This window comes from Desmodus rotundus, chromosome 9 (assembly GCF_022682495.2).
Source record: "Desmodus rotundus isolate HL8 chromosome 9, HLdesRot8A.1, whole genome shotgun sequence".
Taxonomy (NCBI): domain Eukaryota; kingdom Metazoa; phylum Chordata; class Mammalia; order Chiroptera; family Phyllostomidae; genus Desmodus; species Desmodus rotundus.
In genome coordinates, this window is record NC_071395.1 from 54478881 (window position 1) to 54494357 (window position 15477).

Consider the following 15477-nt stretch of genomic DNA (forward strand, 5'->3'; position numbering starts at 1 on the left):
CGTGCTCCCAGCTGGAGCCCATGTTCTCACTGTGGGAGGTCGGGCAGCGAAGAAGCTTCCTGAGCGGCCGCCTCTTCACCCCACACCCAGCCGCCTCTGGGATTCTGGCAGCTCTTTGGTAAAATGACTTTTCCCAGGTGGAATGAAAAGAGGAAAAACAGACCCATCTGCTGCTGCAGGTCAGGCTAGGGAAAAAGTGTAAATTGATGTATTTGGTGGTTTATTTTATTTCCAGTCTGATTGAGGTTGAAAGCAAATATCCCAAGGATAAGACTGCAGAAGTTTGGCAAATTGTAACAGCCTTGTTGTCGTAGTGAGAAGGACCATGTTTTCCTTCCTTCTCAAAATTTTCTATAATGTGATGCTGACGTTACAATCTAAAAAACAAACAAAACTCTCTCTTTTTATCCCACAAAAGAGAAGCTGCTTTCAGCGCTTAGCAATGTTTAAGCATACATTATCCATGCTCCTTCCCCTAATTAAAAAAATGAGTAAGTGGGGAAGTACTTTACATTCCTTACAGTGCCTAACAAGAAGGTAGTTTATTCATTCATTAATTCAGTAATTATTTACTGAGTGCCTACTGTGTGCCAGGCACACACTAAGCATTAGAGATACAGTGCTGAGTATAGTTCAGTGTGGTCCCTGCTGTCTTAGGATTTTACGGCCTAATGGGTGATATTAATTAAATAATCACACAAACGAATGTCAGATTGAAACTGACCAGGACAAGTATCCAGAGAGTAATCACCCAAGTGCAGTAAAAACCTACGCCCATATAAAAATTGTATGCGATGGCTTACAATACTGGTATTCATCATCTCCGAAGACTGGGTGGAACCCTGATGCCCCCTGGCTGGGGAGGCGTAAACAAATGCTAACGTGGTACGGCCACACGATGGAGTAACACTCGGTAGCACAGAGAGTGAACTGCTGACACGCACAGCCCTGGCTATGAATCTCAGATGCATTAAGCTAAGTAGGAGTTAGACTCAAAGTCGAACTCCTGTGATTTTATTGACATGACATTCTGGCCAAGCCGACACTCACCGTGGCGATGGAAAACAGATCACTGGTCATCTGACCGTTGGGATGGGGGGGTCAGTGAGCCACAAAGAAGCACGGGGACATTTTTGGTGGTGATAAAACTGTTCAATATCTTGATGGTGGTCATGGTTTGTCAAAACTCACAGAATTTTATACTGAAAAGGGTAGATTTTACTACATGTGAATTATACCTGAATTTTTTTTTAAGTTAGGAAAACCTCTCAGGGACTGTCAGGTTTGGCGGCATTTTGAAGGGTGAGCTGGGCCTGAAGGAGGTAAAGGAGGTAGGAGAAAGCAGTTGGTGCTTTGGGGACAGAGGGAGCTGCTTGAGCAGGGCGGATGAGGCGGGGAGTGCGGGATGGGCATGCAGGGGTGTTTTGTCAGCCTCTTGAGAGCAGTGGGGAGCCCCCGCAGATGTTTTGTGTCAGGGAGGTCATCTGGTTTTGGTATGGGGAATGTGTGGGAGGGGTGTGTCCGTGACATATTAGAGACTATTGTGGATGTAAAGAGGAGATGACAGGTCAGCCCAGGGAGGTGGCTTTAGAGGGAACTGGAAAGATTAGGATACTGGAGATGAAATAACGGTGTTTGGTAATTGATGGGATGGGTAGGTGAGGAAGAGGGATGCCCAGAAGAGTTCCTAGTTCTAGCCTGCATAATGGGAGGGGCGTGGAGCTACCCACTGATACAGGAACACTAGAAGGACAGAGTCCGGACAAAAATTAGTCCATTCATCGAGTGAACATTTTTTCAACTTGCACAGTGTGCCTTGCTGTAACATAGGCGTAGGGGCAGAATCCACATACAAAAAAAATCCAAAATCCTTGAAATTATGGGGCTTACATTCTAACTTGGGGAGACAAAAAAAAGGTAAGTAAACTGTTGACTGTCAGGTGGTCTAGAACAGTGTCTCATACAGCACAGGCACTCAACCATTGACAAGCAAGAGGATTTAAAGAAGAGGAATCAATTCCTAATTTAGCCTTCCCACAATTTAATTTTTCACATTGAAATTTGATTGAAGAGAACTATGCCCATGTTGTTTACATCTTTTTCTTTATATGATCCACTCATTCTTTCAGTAAAAACTTATTAAGCACCTACTATGTGCAAAACAAAGTACCATGCAGTGGAGCAAGAGTGATGTTCAACAGGTATCGTGGGGAAAATAAGTCCGGCAAGGTGAGCAGAGAGGCAGGAGACGGGGTCGGAGCTGCAGTGTTAAACTGAGTGGGTGGGTGGGCACGATTTCAGTGGGAAAATGACATCTGAGCAAAATCCTGCAGCAGGTGAGTGAATAAGCCGGGGAGCTATCAGCTGACGAGCAAGGGTGCAAGAGAGCAAGTGCAAAAGCCACGAGGCTAGAGAAACGTGAACAAGAGAGCAAGGAGAGAATGGGGTCAGGGAGCTGTGGGTGCCGGGTTGCAAAAGGCCTTTGAGATCTTTAAGTTTTTTTGTAAAAGTTTGGTTTTAGACATAACATAATGTGAGATAGATACAGAACATCCAAAAGATAGGAGTCGCAATTTGATATGTGGATGTGGAACTTCAGGGAGAGTTCTAGGCTGGAGACCGAATTTGGTGGGTCATTTTCATGTAGCTAAAACCAGCTGGGGAGGAGACAGCGGTGGGGAGAGAACAGAGTAGCAGTGTAGAGGGTTGGGGTGGGGCCTTGCTGTAGGTTCTGGTCTTAAGTCTGCTATCAAGTGGGTGCTGAAGTCATGGTAAGTTCAGGCCGGCCATGCTTCCTAGGCAGCTGTCGTGTCGCATGAAATGAGGCTGTGAACCGGGAGATAGCTGTGGCTCGGGGGAAACGGGGTAGAGAGCTGCGGCTGAAAAGTGGAGGTCTGCCTCCTGTGCGGGGTGGCTGTGCAGTTTTGGCAAAATCACAAAACCACCGAGTCTTGGTTTTCTGAACTGTAAGGCAGAGAAATGTCCACATCACAGGGCTATTTGGAGAATTAGATAAATAGCGTGTAGGGGTGCTTCATAAACTTTAGTTTGTAGGTGTTCTGTGTTGTCAAAGTTCATGGAAAAATGGAAAACCCTTATGAATGATGTAACCTAAGTGCCCTTTCGAGTTAGGACAGCTTCCCCAAGCTTAGACTGTGTAAGTTATAGTCTCTTCTCCCCCACGCAACCAGGCCTCCTCTTCTCCTGGAAATGGCCCCTCTGCTCCTCCTGCCCCAGGGCCGGTCACCCTAGTCCTCGTCCACCCACCCCTGCTCTGCAGCCCATCCCGGTCCTCGGAGCCCACCCCGGTCCTGCGGCCTCTTCTGCTCCCGCTCAGCCTGTCTCAGGTTCCTGCACTTTGGATGTGCTCCCCACCGTCTCTCGTTCGGTGGTCTCCGCCGCTTCCTTCATCGCATCGCTCCCTCCTTCCAGAGCCTCCAGGGATCTCCCTGGGCTTCAGGATTTCTGCCTGCCGTTCAAGGCCGTCCACAGCCGTCCACGTTCTGGCTCGTCCAAGCTTGGTCTTCTCCCTGAACTCCATACTTCCTGCCCTTGGGCTTTATTCCTCTTGTCGCTTGCCAGACCTGCTTGTCTTCTCCTCTGTGTTCCCTCTCCTTACCCTGCCTGACCATCTAGGCCCAGACAAGCCCCATGTCTTCCTTGCAGCCCTGTCCTTCATGCTGAGCTGGTTTGTGCTGACCATGTGCTGGTCTCATTTCTCTCTCAGCTGTTGTCCACATCATACAGTCTGTGTTTTATTGTGTCCTGACCCCTTGCCCACACGGCTTTGCCTGAACGAGGGAATTTTATAATGCATGAATCAGTCACGTAAATCTTACATCTATTCCAAAAGTTCTGGCAAGTTTTACTGCCTTTGGTGTTTGGCCTAGAAAGTGTATTGCCTTTGCATTGTTTATATTATCTAAAATGATCACGCTTACTTATTTGTTGTTGATTTTGTATTTCTCTCCCCCGGAGGGTGAGCCTTGTGAGAACAGGGTCACCATTTTCTCCCTCATGCCTAGCACGTTTATGGTTTGCTCAGCGCACATTTCTTAGGTGAGTGGGTGAGAGAGTTTTAAAAACATTTTATGGAGTGATAGACACCCAAGTTTCAGTTACAAAATGCATCGTCCCCAGGGGCTGCCAGGCAGGACTGAGTCCCCGTCTAAGTGAAGGTCAGATGAGTAGAGGCCTTCAGCATGTGGCTGCACTTGAACTTTCGAGGGCAGCAACAACAAGGAGGTGGATTACGCCTATGTCTGGGTCCCGGGAAACTTCTCGTTTTAAAAACCCAGTTTTATGAATGTTACTAAAGAGGAAAAACTGCCGTTGGCAATGGAGAGACTACTGTCTTTGTGCAGTTTTCTGTGGGACTGGGGTGTCGCCATCCACGGTGGCTTTCAGGATTGCCTAGCAACAGCTGTGACCTGTTCTCTCCGCTGCTCTTGCGCCGCTGTGTCAAAAGGCACATTGTCTTGACGGTCTTTGTACTTCCACGCTCCTGACGGCAGTGCCACTCCGACGTCTGGTCCACAGACTGCTCCGGGTCAGGATGAGATAAGGCGCTTGCTGAGCATAAACCAGGGCACCTCCTTCACTGGGAATGTCTGTGAAAAATACCTGCTGAACTACACAGCGTCCTGGCCACGCCTTGGACCTGCAGTAGAGCCCAAGTTCCTCGTTTTTGGTGGCTCCGTGTAAACGGCATGGGCCATGGTTGTGGGGCTACATTACGAGAAGCTCCGCCTATGCCGTAACTCCCCAGAAAAGCCCAGAGCCTGGTCAGATACGATGGTTGCTGTGAGGCACTTAGGTGTTCCGTGAGAACCTGCTTGGAGGTTGATCTTCGGCTGGGTGTACAGTGGCTTCCTCCGTCCCAGGCTCTCCATATTGTCCCCTCTTTCTCCATATTTAATTATTCTTCTTGCTGTCTCTGACCTACAGAACAAAATCTTCATCTACCGGGGGAAGGAGTATGAGAGGCGAGAAGACTTCAGCCTGAGGTTGCTGACCCAGTTCCCCAATGCCGAGAAGATGACCAGCACCACGCCCCCGGGAGAGGAAATCAAGTGCTCCCCAAAGCAGTGTATCCTTGCCCCAGGGATACCTGGCCTGGAGGCTCCGTCCCCTGCTACAGCCCAGCCCAGCCCGCGGGCCAATCCCGTCTCTGAGCGCAGACATGTTACACTCCTGTGCCCTGTTTCACCATTCAGACTTGTTGTCCTAATCTGTATAAAAGCTCTGGGACCCTCATATCCTCCTCTTGTGGCTGTGAAATAATTAAAGGAGAGAGAGGACCAGCGAATCGTGATGTGAAAGGCTGTACTTTAGAGCCACATGGGAAGCTTGATGAGAACGCAGACTTCCTGTTCCGAATTCTGAATTCTGGATAGAGATGTGTAGCTCTTTTTTTGTAACATACCATGACTTACTGAAATATCAATTACATGCATTATCAAAAAAAACAGTAACGGCTCCGTCACAGAGTTACTTTTAAAACTTGCTCATGGGCTTTCTGCCAAAATAAGATGTTACAAAACTGCCCAGAATCTAAGGGCGGTAGAGAAGGTAGAGCCAGCACGGCTTAGTAAATGAGGAAACGGGCTCTTGGGCAAAACACCACGTTCGAGCCCAGCCTGTCACCATGTCACTTTGGGTGAGTTGCTTAACTTCTCTGTGCCTCAGTTTCCTCACCTGGAAAGTGGGGATGAGTATCATCCTTCCTCTTGGAGTTTTTACAAAGACTGAGTGTATAAATACATGTAAGTACTAGGAACAGTGTTTGATATGTAATACAATTTCAGCATGCATTAGCTATTATTATAGACATAGGTTGGTAAACATTTATAGAGGGATGGGCAATAATAATAGATCACTAGACAGACCCCCCCCTTTAAGGGAGGGGTAGTGTGACCTGTTAACATTTAGTAGATGCTTGAAAATGAAAGGTCTCCCAGGATAAATCCTTGGGTAACGGAGGGTCAGAAGACAACAGAGGTGCCTCCTTGGTGTGGCAATGAAAGAAGTCTTCAAGAAGTGGCTTTAGCCCTGGCTGGTGTGGCTTAGTGGATTGAGCGCCAGCCTGTGAACTGAGGGGTCGCTGGTTCGATTTCCAGTCAGGACACATGCCTGGGTTGTGGGCCAGGTCCCGAGTAGGGGGTGCATGACAGGCAACCACACATTGATGTTTCTCCCCCTCTCTTTCTCCCTCCCTTCCTTCTCTCTAAAAATAAATAAATAAGACCTTTAAAAAAAAAAAAAGAAGTGGCTTTAGAAACAGGAGTCCCAGGGCGTGGCCTTCAGTGATGTTGCAGAGCCGTTCGGCCTTGCCCACATTGTTTGAGCTAGCCAGGCCTTGGTTTTCTCTTCTGCAGGGTGATAGGGCAAGGCTGTTTTCCCCAAGTACCTTATGGAGCTTGTGCAAGGATCAAAATAAAAAGAAGGTAACTTAGGTGAAAATGTTTTATAAACGAATAGCACATGGGATAGCCCAGTGGTTCTCAGACTTTATTCTAAAGAAGCAGCAACACAGAGAGATCCTAATTCAGCGGCTGTGAACCCTAACTCTGCATTCTGAGTTAGTCTCCAGGCGGCTCTGGCGCAGGTAGGCTGCACCCTTCTCTTGGAGAAATACTGGTAGTCCTAGGTGCAGGTGCTTGAAAGTGCAGTTTAAATGCTGGAGGCATTGACACAGTATGTCTGCTCTGTGGAGGACAAAAGCAGTCATCGCTGAGATGGGGTCACTTAGTCAGAGGGGGCTTGGGCTGAACCGTGTGTGGAGCCTGACTTCACTTCCCAGCTGTACAATGTGGGTTTCCTCAGGTCCTCCCATTCTTCGCTGGTAAAAGGAGAGGAATGACCTGGCGGTCATTGTGTTCACTGGAGGCCGCGTTTCAGAACACCTCGTGCGGTGCCCAGCTGGGGCCCTCTGTAAACAAATGGTGTCCAGAGATACAAGAACTTTCTATTGCCCAGACTCCAGAGTCTGACTACTTCCGAGGAATGCTTGTCCAAAAGAAATGATTTAAGGCAGTTTCTAATCACATTTTTGGGTATATTTGATTTACATCTGTTTTCCTCTGGGAAGGTCCTTTGGTGTGTGACTGACCAAAAAATATCCTAGGACGATGATTTACCAAGGCATTTGGGGAATGCGGGAGGGGGTCCCCTTCTCATTGCACTCCTGGCACTTGGCAGAGGGGAATGAAGGGGCAGGTGCCTTTTTTGTCCGTGAAGCAGGAGGCACAGGTGGGCTTTCGGCCTGTGACAGCCTCACGCCAGTCCCCTGTCCTTCCTTAACGGGCCCCTCAGACATGCAGTGTTTCACTGTTAAGCCTGTGATGAACCTGCCGCGCAGCTACAAGGATAAACCGGTTCCGGAGCAGATCTTAAAGTAAGTGTGTTCTCTTGTTTATTTTTTTTAAAACCCCTGTCTCTCCCACACCCTTTATCTAGAAGCCCATCAAAATCAAAGCCTTAATTCATTGTCGTTTGGAAGTGCTCCTGTCATCTGAGTCCTTTCAGGCTGTGGTAACAGATGGCACAGGCTGGGTGCTTGGTAAACAACAGAAATTGAGTTCTTACAGTGCTGGGAGCGGGAAAGTCCAAGGTCAAGGTGCCAGCACAGGTGGTGTCCTCGGAGGGCCCGCTTCCTGGTCGTAGAGGACCGCCCTCTCCGTGTGCCCTCACAGTGGGAGGGGCGAGGGAGCTATCCGGGCTCTGTTTCATAAGGGCACTAATCCCACTCATGGGGGCTCCAGCCTCGTGTCTGCTCAGCTCCCAAAGGGCCCCCTCCTGACCATCACACTGGAGAGCTTTCAACATAGGAATTTGGGGGGACACAAACATAGAGACCATAGTAACTGTTCACTCCATTTTTAGTATAGGAGCTTGATAACTCAAAGGCACTGAGGGATTTGGGGGTTTTTTTCTTAAGCAGATAGAGGGAACTCAGGAGTTTCACTCTCAGGCTTTGGAATCCCTAGCTCTTATTTCTGTTCAAAGGTTCACCGGTCAGTAGTGGCTTACTTCCCCTCGCCTAGTGAGTTCCCCAGTGACAGGTCTAATTCCCTCTGGAAGCTAAGATGCTACTATAGGATTGACAGAACTGTTATAAAACTACAGATGAGACCACAAACATGGGCATAGACCCTTTTAAATTGTGAGCTGTGAAACAGATTTGTAAATCATAAAAATTAAGATGTTTGGGAAAGCCCTGACGGGTGTGGCTCGGTTGGTTAGAATGCCGTCGTCCCAATGTGCCATGGTTGCAGCTTTGATCCCTGCTCAGGGCACATACAGGAATCAGCTAGTGAATGCATAACCAAGTGGAACAACACATCCATGTTTCTCTCTCTCCTCTCCCACTTTCCCCTGTCTCTCTAAAAACAGCAAATAAAAACTTTAAAAAAAGATGTACAGTAAAATCGCATTGTGTGCCAACTCCAGCCCTCGTTGTGGAGGCTGTCAGTTTGAGAGCGTAGTGGGTAAGACTTGGTTCTCGGGAGGCATGTCCCAGGTTCTGGGCGGTCAGATCAAGGAGAGCTTTTTGTAAGAGAGAGAGGACAACACTGGCGGTGTCTTTCCCAGCTACTACAGAGCCAATGAAGTGCAGCAGTTCCAATATTCCCGGCCGTTCCGGAAAGGAGAAAAGGATCCAGACAATGAGTTTGCTGTAAGTCCACCCCTGTGGGCCCCTAGAACAAGGTGAACTTGGCATCCAGTGGCAGTCTTCCACCGAACCAGCTTATCCAGTAGAAATGGGGCCGGGGATAGAGGCTCCACATCCTTGTTACCAAGACAGCAGGCTGTCACCTGAGTGGAAAACCCCAGACCCGGGGTCCAGAACCTGGGCTCTACTCCTGGGCCTGCCACCACTATGACTGTGAGCAGGTGACACCTGTCTGGACCTCAGATTTCCCATCTAGAGGGTGAGAGGGCCCAAGGCGAGGATCCTTTCAGCTGTTAACATCCAGGACTCTTGACGCTCTGAGAGAAAATCTGGCCTGCTCTCTCAGGAGGCTTTGGAGAGTAGAGCAGCACTTACGTGAACCAGGGAGTTTTGTTCTTTAGGAGCCTGGGCGCTGACCAGCATTTCCTCTTCTCCCGCCAGACCATGTGGATTGAAAGGACCACATACACAACTGCGTACACCTTCCCTGGGATCCTCAAGTGGTTTGAAGTCAAGCAGATTTCAACAGTGAGTCTTGTGAAACTAGAACTCAGAAAAATCTTTCTATCCCCAAATATAATAAGATGCTTTGTTCAATCCCCCCTCCAGTTCTCAGGCGCTCAGTCGGCCTCCTCTGGCCAGCTTCGTTTTCCAAAAGGGGAATAAAAGACGTGCTTGTCTGATAGAACGCCTCTGTAAAACTGATGTGACCGCACCACCCCTGAAGGTTGCTCACCCTCAATGCTGCTTTTGTGACCAGAGGCGCGCTGTCTCCCCCGGAACCCTGCCGCCACCCGGGCATCTTGGGAGTGCCTCCCCTGCATTTCCTGTCCATCCATTCTCCCTCAGAACTTGTCCTCTTCTTTGAGGTCCAGCTTGTCATATCAGCAGGCATCCTAGACTCTTCCATCGTCAGCCCTCCCCAAAGCTGCTTGGTTTTCATGTTTACTAAGTCTGTTTTATTTCCAGCCTCTGAACCCTTGCACCCTGTTTCTGGCCCCTCATTCTTGCCTCCTTTGATGCCATTGAAAACCCCTTAACTGGCCTCCCTGCCTCGGCCTTCTGAGGTCCATTCTCCTCAAGGCCTCAGAGTGTGACTTCCATCAGTGCCTGAAATGCCACGTCCAGGCTCCTTAGCACATTAACACAGGGTCCTTGTGGCCCAGCTCACCCACCACTTCTCCCTCGGAATCTCCTGGAACTAAGCTGCTCAGTCCGTGCCCTGTCAGCTGTCTGAGAAATGGGCTCATTTTCTCTACCCAGACTGCCCTCTTGCCACTGCTCAACCTCACTCACTCCCATACGGACTCATTTTAGGTGCCACATTCTCCAGGAAGTCATCTCTGAAACCCTCAAGGTGACTTAGGTGCTCTATTTCTGTGCCACTCGCCTCCTGCACTTATTCCTAATGAATTACCCACCATGTCCACATGTCGTGGGATCCCACGGAAACCATCAGTCCCTCTCAGCCACAAATTACGTCTTAATTACTTCTGTAACTGTGGTGCATAACACAGTACTTGGCATCTTGAACAATCTGAACTAAAGTTGGACATGTCCTATACCATTAGTATAAATCATTTTTCTTCAAGGATGAATATGATTTTTGGACAGACTTTTAGGATCAAGTCTGGAGGAGGAGGTAATTACCCACAATGATGGGTAAAATGAAGGAGACACTTTTTCCTGAAACCTGGTTTTGAAGACATTTCCTATGAGGAGCTCGCTCTGATTCTGTACTGCATCTTACTTTCTTGTCACCCAAGGTGCAGCCTGAAATTCCATGCATCCTGGTATTTCTGATGCCTGTTAGCCACAGGACCCCTGCAAAGGCGACTTCTGCATGGTCTGAATGTTGCTTCCAAAGCCATTCACACTTCCCCATGGCAGAAGCACGGAACCTCTTGCCAGGGACCGCTCTTGGTGGTGCAGAAATGGATTGGATCACATATCCTGTTACTCTGCTGTCATTGATCTTCTCAAAAGTTTACGAGGAAGCTTTGCCTAAAAACAATCATTATTACAGATCTAAATTTTTCTTCTCAAAATTTCTGCAGATGCTCTGCCCCCAGAAACAATCATGACTATAGTACCAATGTTTCAACCACCCTTAGGCTTTCTAAGGAAATCCTTAGCTTATTTTGCAACTTATCGACACCATTTCACATACATGTAGTACCCTAAGAAACAGTATCTTGACCAGCCAAAAGCTCACTCCTCCGTAGCTCAGTGGGCATTTTTTCCTTCAAGGGGAATGCTGGGCTCCCTCCAGTCTTTGCCGTGGAGCTCACCCTGCACCCTCTGTCACAGGAGGAGATCAGCCCCCTGGAGAACGCCATTGAAACCATGGAGCTCACCAACGAGAGGATCAGCAACTGTGTGCAGCAGCACGCCTGGGACCGGACCCTCTCCGTGCACCCGCTCTCCATGCTGCTCAACGGCATTGTGGACCCGGCTGTCATGGGGGGTTACTCCAACTACGAAAAGGTGGGCGGGCTCCCCGGCCCCTGCAGCACACACAGGTCTGGGTGTCCCCATGCTGCTGTCTGTGGCACTGTGCAGCTGGTGAATTAGCCTCACCATTTCCCTGAGAGATGTTCTCTTCCCCCCGTGTTATCAGTGGGTCAATGAAATGAACAAAAAGCTTGTCTCCTACCTCACAGCTCCTAGAAACCCCCAGCAGCCTAGCTCTGGGGTGGGCTATTGCTTGGAAGAGAGTCCCTGACAGGTCCATCAGACCTGCTGTCTCTGGTGGCCTCCCCCGCTCTCCTGGGGGTGGGAAGCGTGCAGGTGGGCCCCACACCTGGGGATGCTCTGAGGTGAAGCCACATATGGGAAGGGCAGAGCCCCACTTTGTTTACAATCAGCCTCTGGGATCCGCCCCCTAATGTGTCAGGTCGTAGGCGCGAATGCTGGTCCTGGCTCTACAATTAAATCCGTTCAACTAAGTGTTGTATTGGTTACCCTGGAAAACCAGGAAAGGAGTGCTTGCAGCCTGTGCCTCCATTGCACAGGACGTGGGTGGGGCACGTTTAGGGTGGAGATGATGCATTCGGTAAGGAGAGTTAGTTCCGGTACAGCTGACCCTGAATAAGGCAGGTTTGAACTGTTCAGGCCCCCGTATACCTGGGCTTTTTTCAGTAAGTGCAGTTGTCCCTTCATATTCCTGGCTTTCACGTCCGTGGATTCAGTAAGCTAGGGATGGGAAGCAGTATTTTCACATTCCCAACCGCAGACCAAAAATACTGTTTTCCACCGGCAGCTGGTTGAATCTGCAGATGCATAGGGCCCACTCTGGAGTCAGAAATGCTAGCGGGTTATTGACCGTGGACAGCAGGAGGGGCCAGTGCCCCTAACCCCCATGATGTTCAAGGGTCAACTGTAGTTCACCGAGGCCAGATCTGTCACTGCTAGGTACATTTTTGGTGGCTAAATAATTTTGGAGTCTTCTCTTGAAAACAGACATTTGGCTGGGACACCCCTGTTGAGTAGCCTGGCGAACGAGGGGGAAGAGAGGGAGACAGACAGAAGGGCCGGTGGACATTAGGCAGGCTGACCCTCGTGTTTCCGTTTGTTCAAAACGCGCTGGCCCCAGAGCCGTCACTGCCGTGGCCCCGCCCTGGCTGCCTATTGTCCGGTCGGCCGCTGTGTGCTCCCGGGAGACTTAACCTCTCTGGGCTCCAGGTCTCCCACCTGGAGAGAGTCAGGAAGATACCTAACTTACAGGAGCAGCTGAGGCCTTGAGGGAGACATCCTGTATGTGAGGAACGTCACGCAGCGCCTGCCGTGTAGTTGAGGCTTGATCGGTGTCAGCTTTCCCCCTGCCTCCAGTCTGTCTAGGTAGAAAGAACGTGTGATCTCGGTGTTCTTCATGGGTGATGGTCCAGTGCTGTGTGAATTTAGGTGCATTTTATCCTATATCAGAAAGTCGGTCTTAACTTTCAGAAGTTTAAACTGCTTGTATTTGAAGGTGGATGGAGATTGACATACCACTGTATATCACCAGTCCTTCTAAACGTGAATGTGGCTAGCGTGAGCCGCTGGGAAAATGTGCCGCCCTGCCTCCCTCGGTGCCCCCTGCTCTGCATCTGCCCTGTTGTGTTCCTCTGGCAGGGCTGCTGCCAGAACAAAGTGCCTACCGCAGGGAGGGCAGCTTAAAGCAGTGGACAGTGATTGTCTCCCAGTTTGGGAGTCCGGCAGTCTGAAGTCAGGGTGCCCGCAGTGTTCTTCCCTCTGAGGACTGAGGAAGAATCTGCTCCCTGCCTGTCTCGTAGCTTCAGGTGGCTCGCAAGCAATCTCTCGTGTCCCTTGGCTTGTAGTTGACTGTCTTCTCCATGCGTCTTTTCACAGGGTGTTTTCCCTGTGTGCACATGTCTGCCTCCACAGTACCCCTTTCTAGAAAGTCCCATTCTGAGGTGTAGCGGGCTCAGGACTTCCACGTGTGACTTTGGGGTGGGGTTGGGGCTGGACGACACAGGTCCACCCGTAACACCTTGCCATGAAGTCGAGTCCACACATATCCTGTTCTCCACACCAAATGGGCCGATCACTTTTGTAACTGCTATAGTCTCGGGAACTCTTGGCTTTTGTATAATGGGGTGGCTTTCTTGTGGAGCAGAAGAATGAGGGGGTTACTGTGAAGGCTGGTCTTTGAAAGCACTCTCACAAATGAGGGTTAAGATACAGGGAGACACTGTGTAACTCCCATTTTGAACTCTTAGTGGAAATACTTATTACAGAATTCTGTTTTCTTTCCTAATGAATTCTGTTCTTAAAATGATCTCCTATGTAACACCTATATTTATAGTTTGAGTTTTATTTCCCTATTATCGGGCCTTAGCCATGGGGTTATGAATGTTTACTGATGATGTTATAGGCAGTGTGTTCATGACATAAATGCAACCTGCATTTAATGTTTTCAAGACATTTTTACATCTATGTCTCATATCCTCAAAGTAGCCTTTTATATAGGTGATTAGTAAGAAAAGACAGACATTAATCTTCACTTAACATAGGAAGAAATTGTGGTACAGCCTATATAACGTGGTAGAGCAGCAAAATCATCAGCCACATCTCCAGCCTGTTAATTTTTTACTCTTTTCTTGATAGCACCTATATACTTAATCTAATGAGTAACTTTTCGATGTTGCCATTTGGTCTTAGTTCTTTGGGAAAGTTATTTTGTTTTAAAGGTTTTATTTATTTATTTATTTATTTTTAGAGAGGGGGAAGGGAAGGAGAAAGAGAGGGAGAGAAACATCAGTGTGTGGTTGCCTCTCACACACCCCCTACTGGGGACCTGGCCCGCAACCCAGGCGTGTGCCCTGACTGGGAATTGAACCAGTAACCCTTTGGTTCTCAGGCTGACACTCAATCCACTGAGCCACACCAGCCAGGGCTGGGAAAGTTATTTTAAGGAATGACATTCTGCTCCACTGCTGCTTATTATTTGATTCATGTGTGTGTGTGTGTGTGTGTGTGTGTGTGTGTGTGTGTGTGTGTGTGTGTGTGTGTGTGTGGTTGTTGAGAACATTCTCTTGATAGGAACTGCATGATGCTGGAAAGACCACAAAATAGCATCCACCTTTTTGAATTATCATTGTGTATAAGGGCTATGCTATCACGCCGTCATTCCCGGTTTATCAGGTAGAACAGAAGGTGTTTCACCCCGCTCCCAGCTCTCTCCCTTATATTAGGGCCAAATACACAGACAGGTGCATGTTGTCATTAACATTCCATGTGCTCTTTCTTAGGCTTTTTTTACAGAGAAGTACCTGCAGGAGCATCCTGAAGACCAGGAGAAGATTGAGCTGCTGAAGAGACTGATCGCGTTACAGGTAGGCCTCCCGGGACCATGCAGCTGGCCAGCTTCCCGCTGCAGGGCACGAGTCTAGAGCTCAGATCTACAAGCCCACTCTTAGGGTTACTTTCCCTTTAAAAACATGGAATTGCAGTCTATGTATTTGTTTAGTTGGCAAAGCAACCTAACAATAGCATCCACTAGACTGCAGGGTATTGAGAGGGCCCTTTTAGAGGTGAGATCAAGTCCCCAGGTGGTTTCCTGGCCAGTGTTTCAGCTGAGAGATGTTGGCCTCAGTTTTCTCCTTCCCACTACTTCAGTGAACTTAAATTCATCGAAGGCTTAAACCTGTCAGTTGCTCATCCACAGAAATGGCTCAGGTGGCTTTTCCTCATCAGGCAGTGCTTCCCCAGTTTTGGGCTCGCTTACATCCTCGGTGTAGTTCTCTGCTCCCCAGACCCACACGTTCAGCTCCCAAGCACTGCTCGGACAAGTAGCTCTCTCCTCGGATGGGTACTGTCCAGCCGCACCCCCATCTTTCCTCAACCTCCAGGCCTGGACTCACCCTCTTCCTAAACCCTACTGCACCATCTCTGTGCCCTTCTTTCCAGATGCCTCTGCTGACGGAAGGGATCCGCATCCATGGGGAGAAACTGACGGAGCAGCTCAAGCCACTGCATGACCGTTTGTCCTCTTGTTTCCGGGAGCTCAAGGAGAAAGTGGAGAGACTCTACGGGGTTATCACACTGGTAGTCTTTGCCTAAGTAGCCTTGGAGCTTTTCAGTTTCTGTTACCTTGTATGATATCAGCCAGTTTTGCAGATGCCGAATGAGTCAAAACAGCATAGGCCTGGCGTGAAAACCCAGGGGTGGGTCGGCAAAGGCGTGGCCACCTGTGATGGCCTGCAGCCCTCCGTGCGTGGAGAGGGGCTCTCCCACTTGAGCGACCCTCATCACCGTGGAAGCACACATTGCTGGGCCCTGCCCCTGGGTTTCTGACCCAG

The 15477-nt window shown here is 49.1% G+C and overlaps 1 protein-coding gene across 1 annotated transcript in view; it reads left to right on the forward strand.

Moving 5' to 3' along the window:
- Positions 1–15477, forward strand: part of DOCK5 (dedicator of cytokinesis 5) — a 158854-nt gene that overhangs the window by 134424 nt on the left and 8953 nt on the right. Inside the window, exons 41-47 of the mRNA XM_045195714.3 lie at positions 4948–5089; positions 7315–7396; positions 8593–8677; positions 9116–9202; positions 10985–11161; positions 14428–14511; positions 15086–15223. Of these exons, the coding sequence (XP_045051649.2) occupies positions 4948–5089; positions 7315–7396; positions 8593–8677; positions 9116–9202; positions 10985–11161; positions 14428–14511; positions 15086–15223 (795 nt within the window). The remainder of the gene's footprint in view (positions 1–4947; positions 5090–7314; positions 7397–8592; positions 8678–9115; positions 9203–10984; positions 11162–14427; positions 14512–15085; positions 15224–15477) is intronic.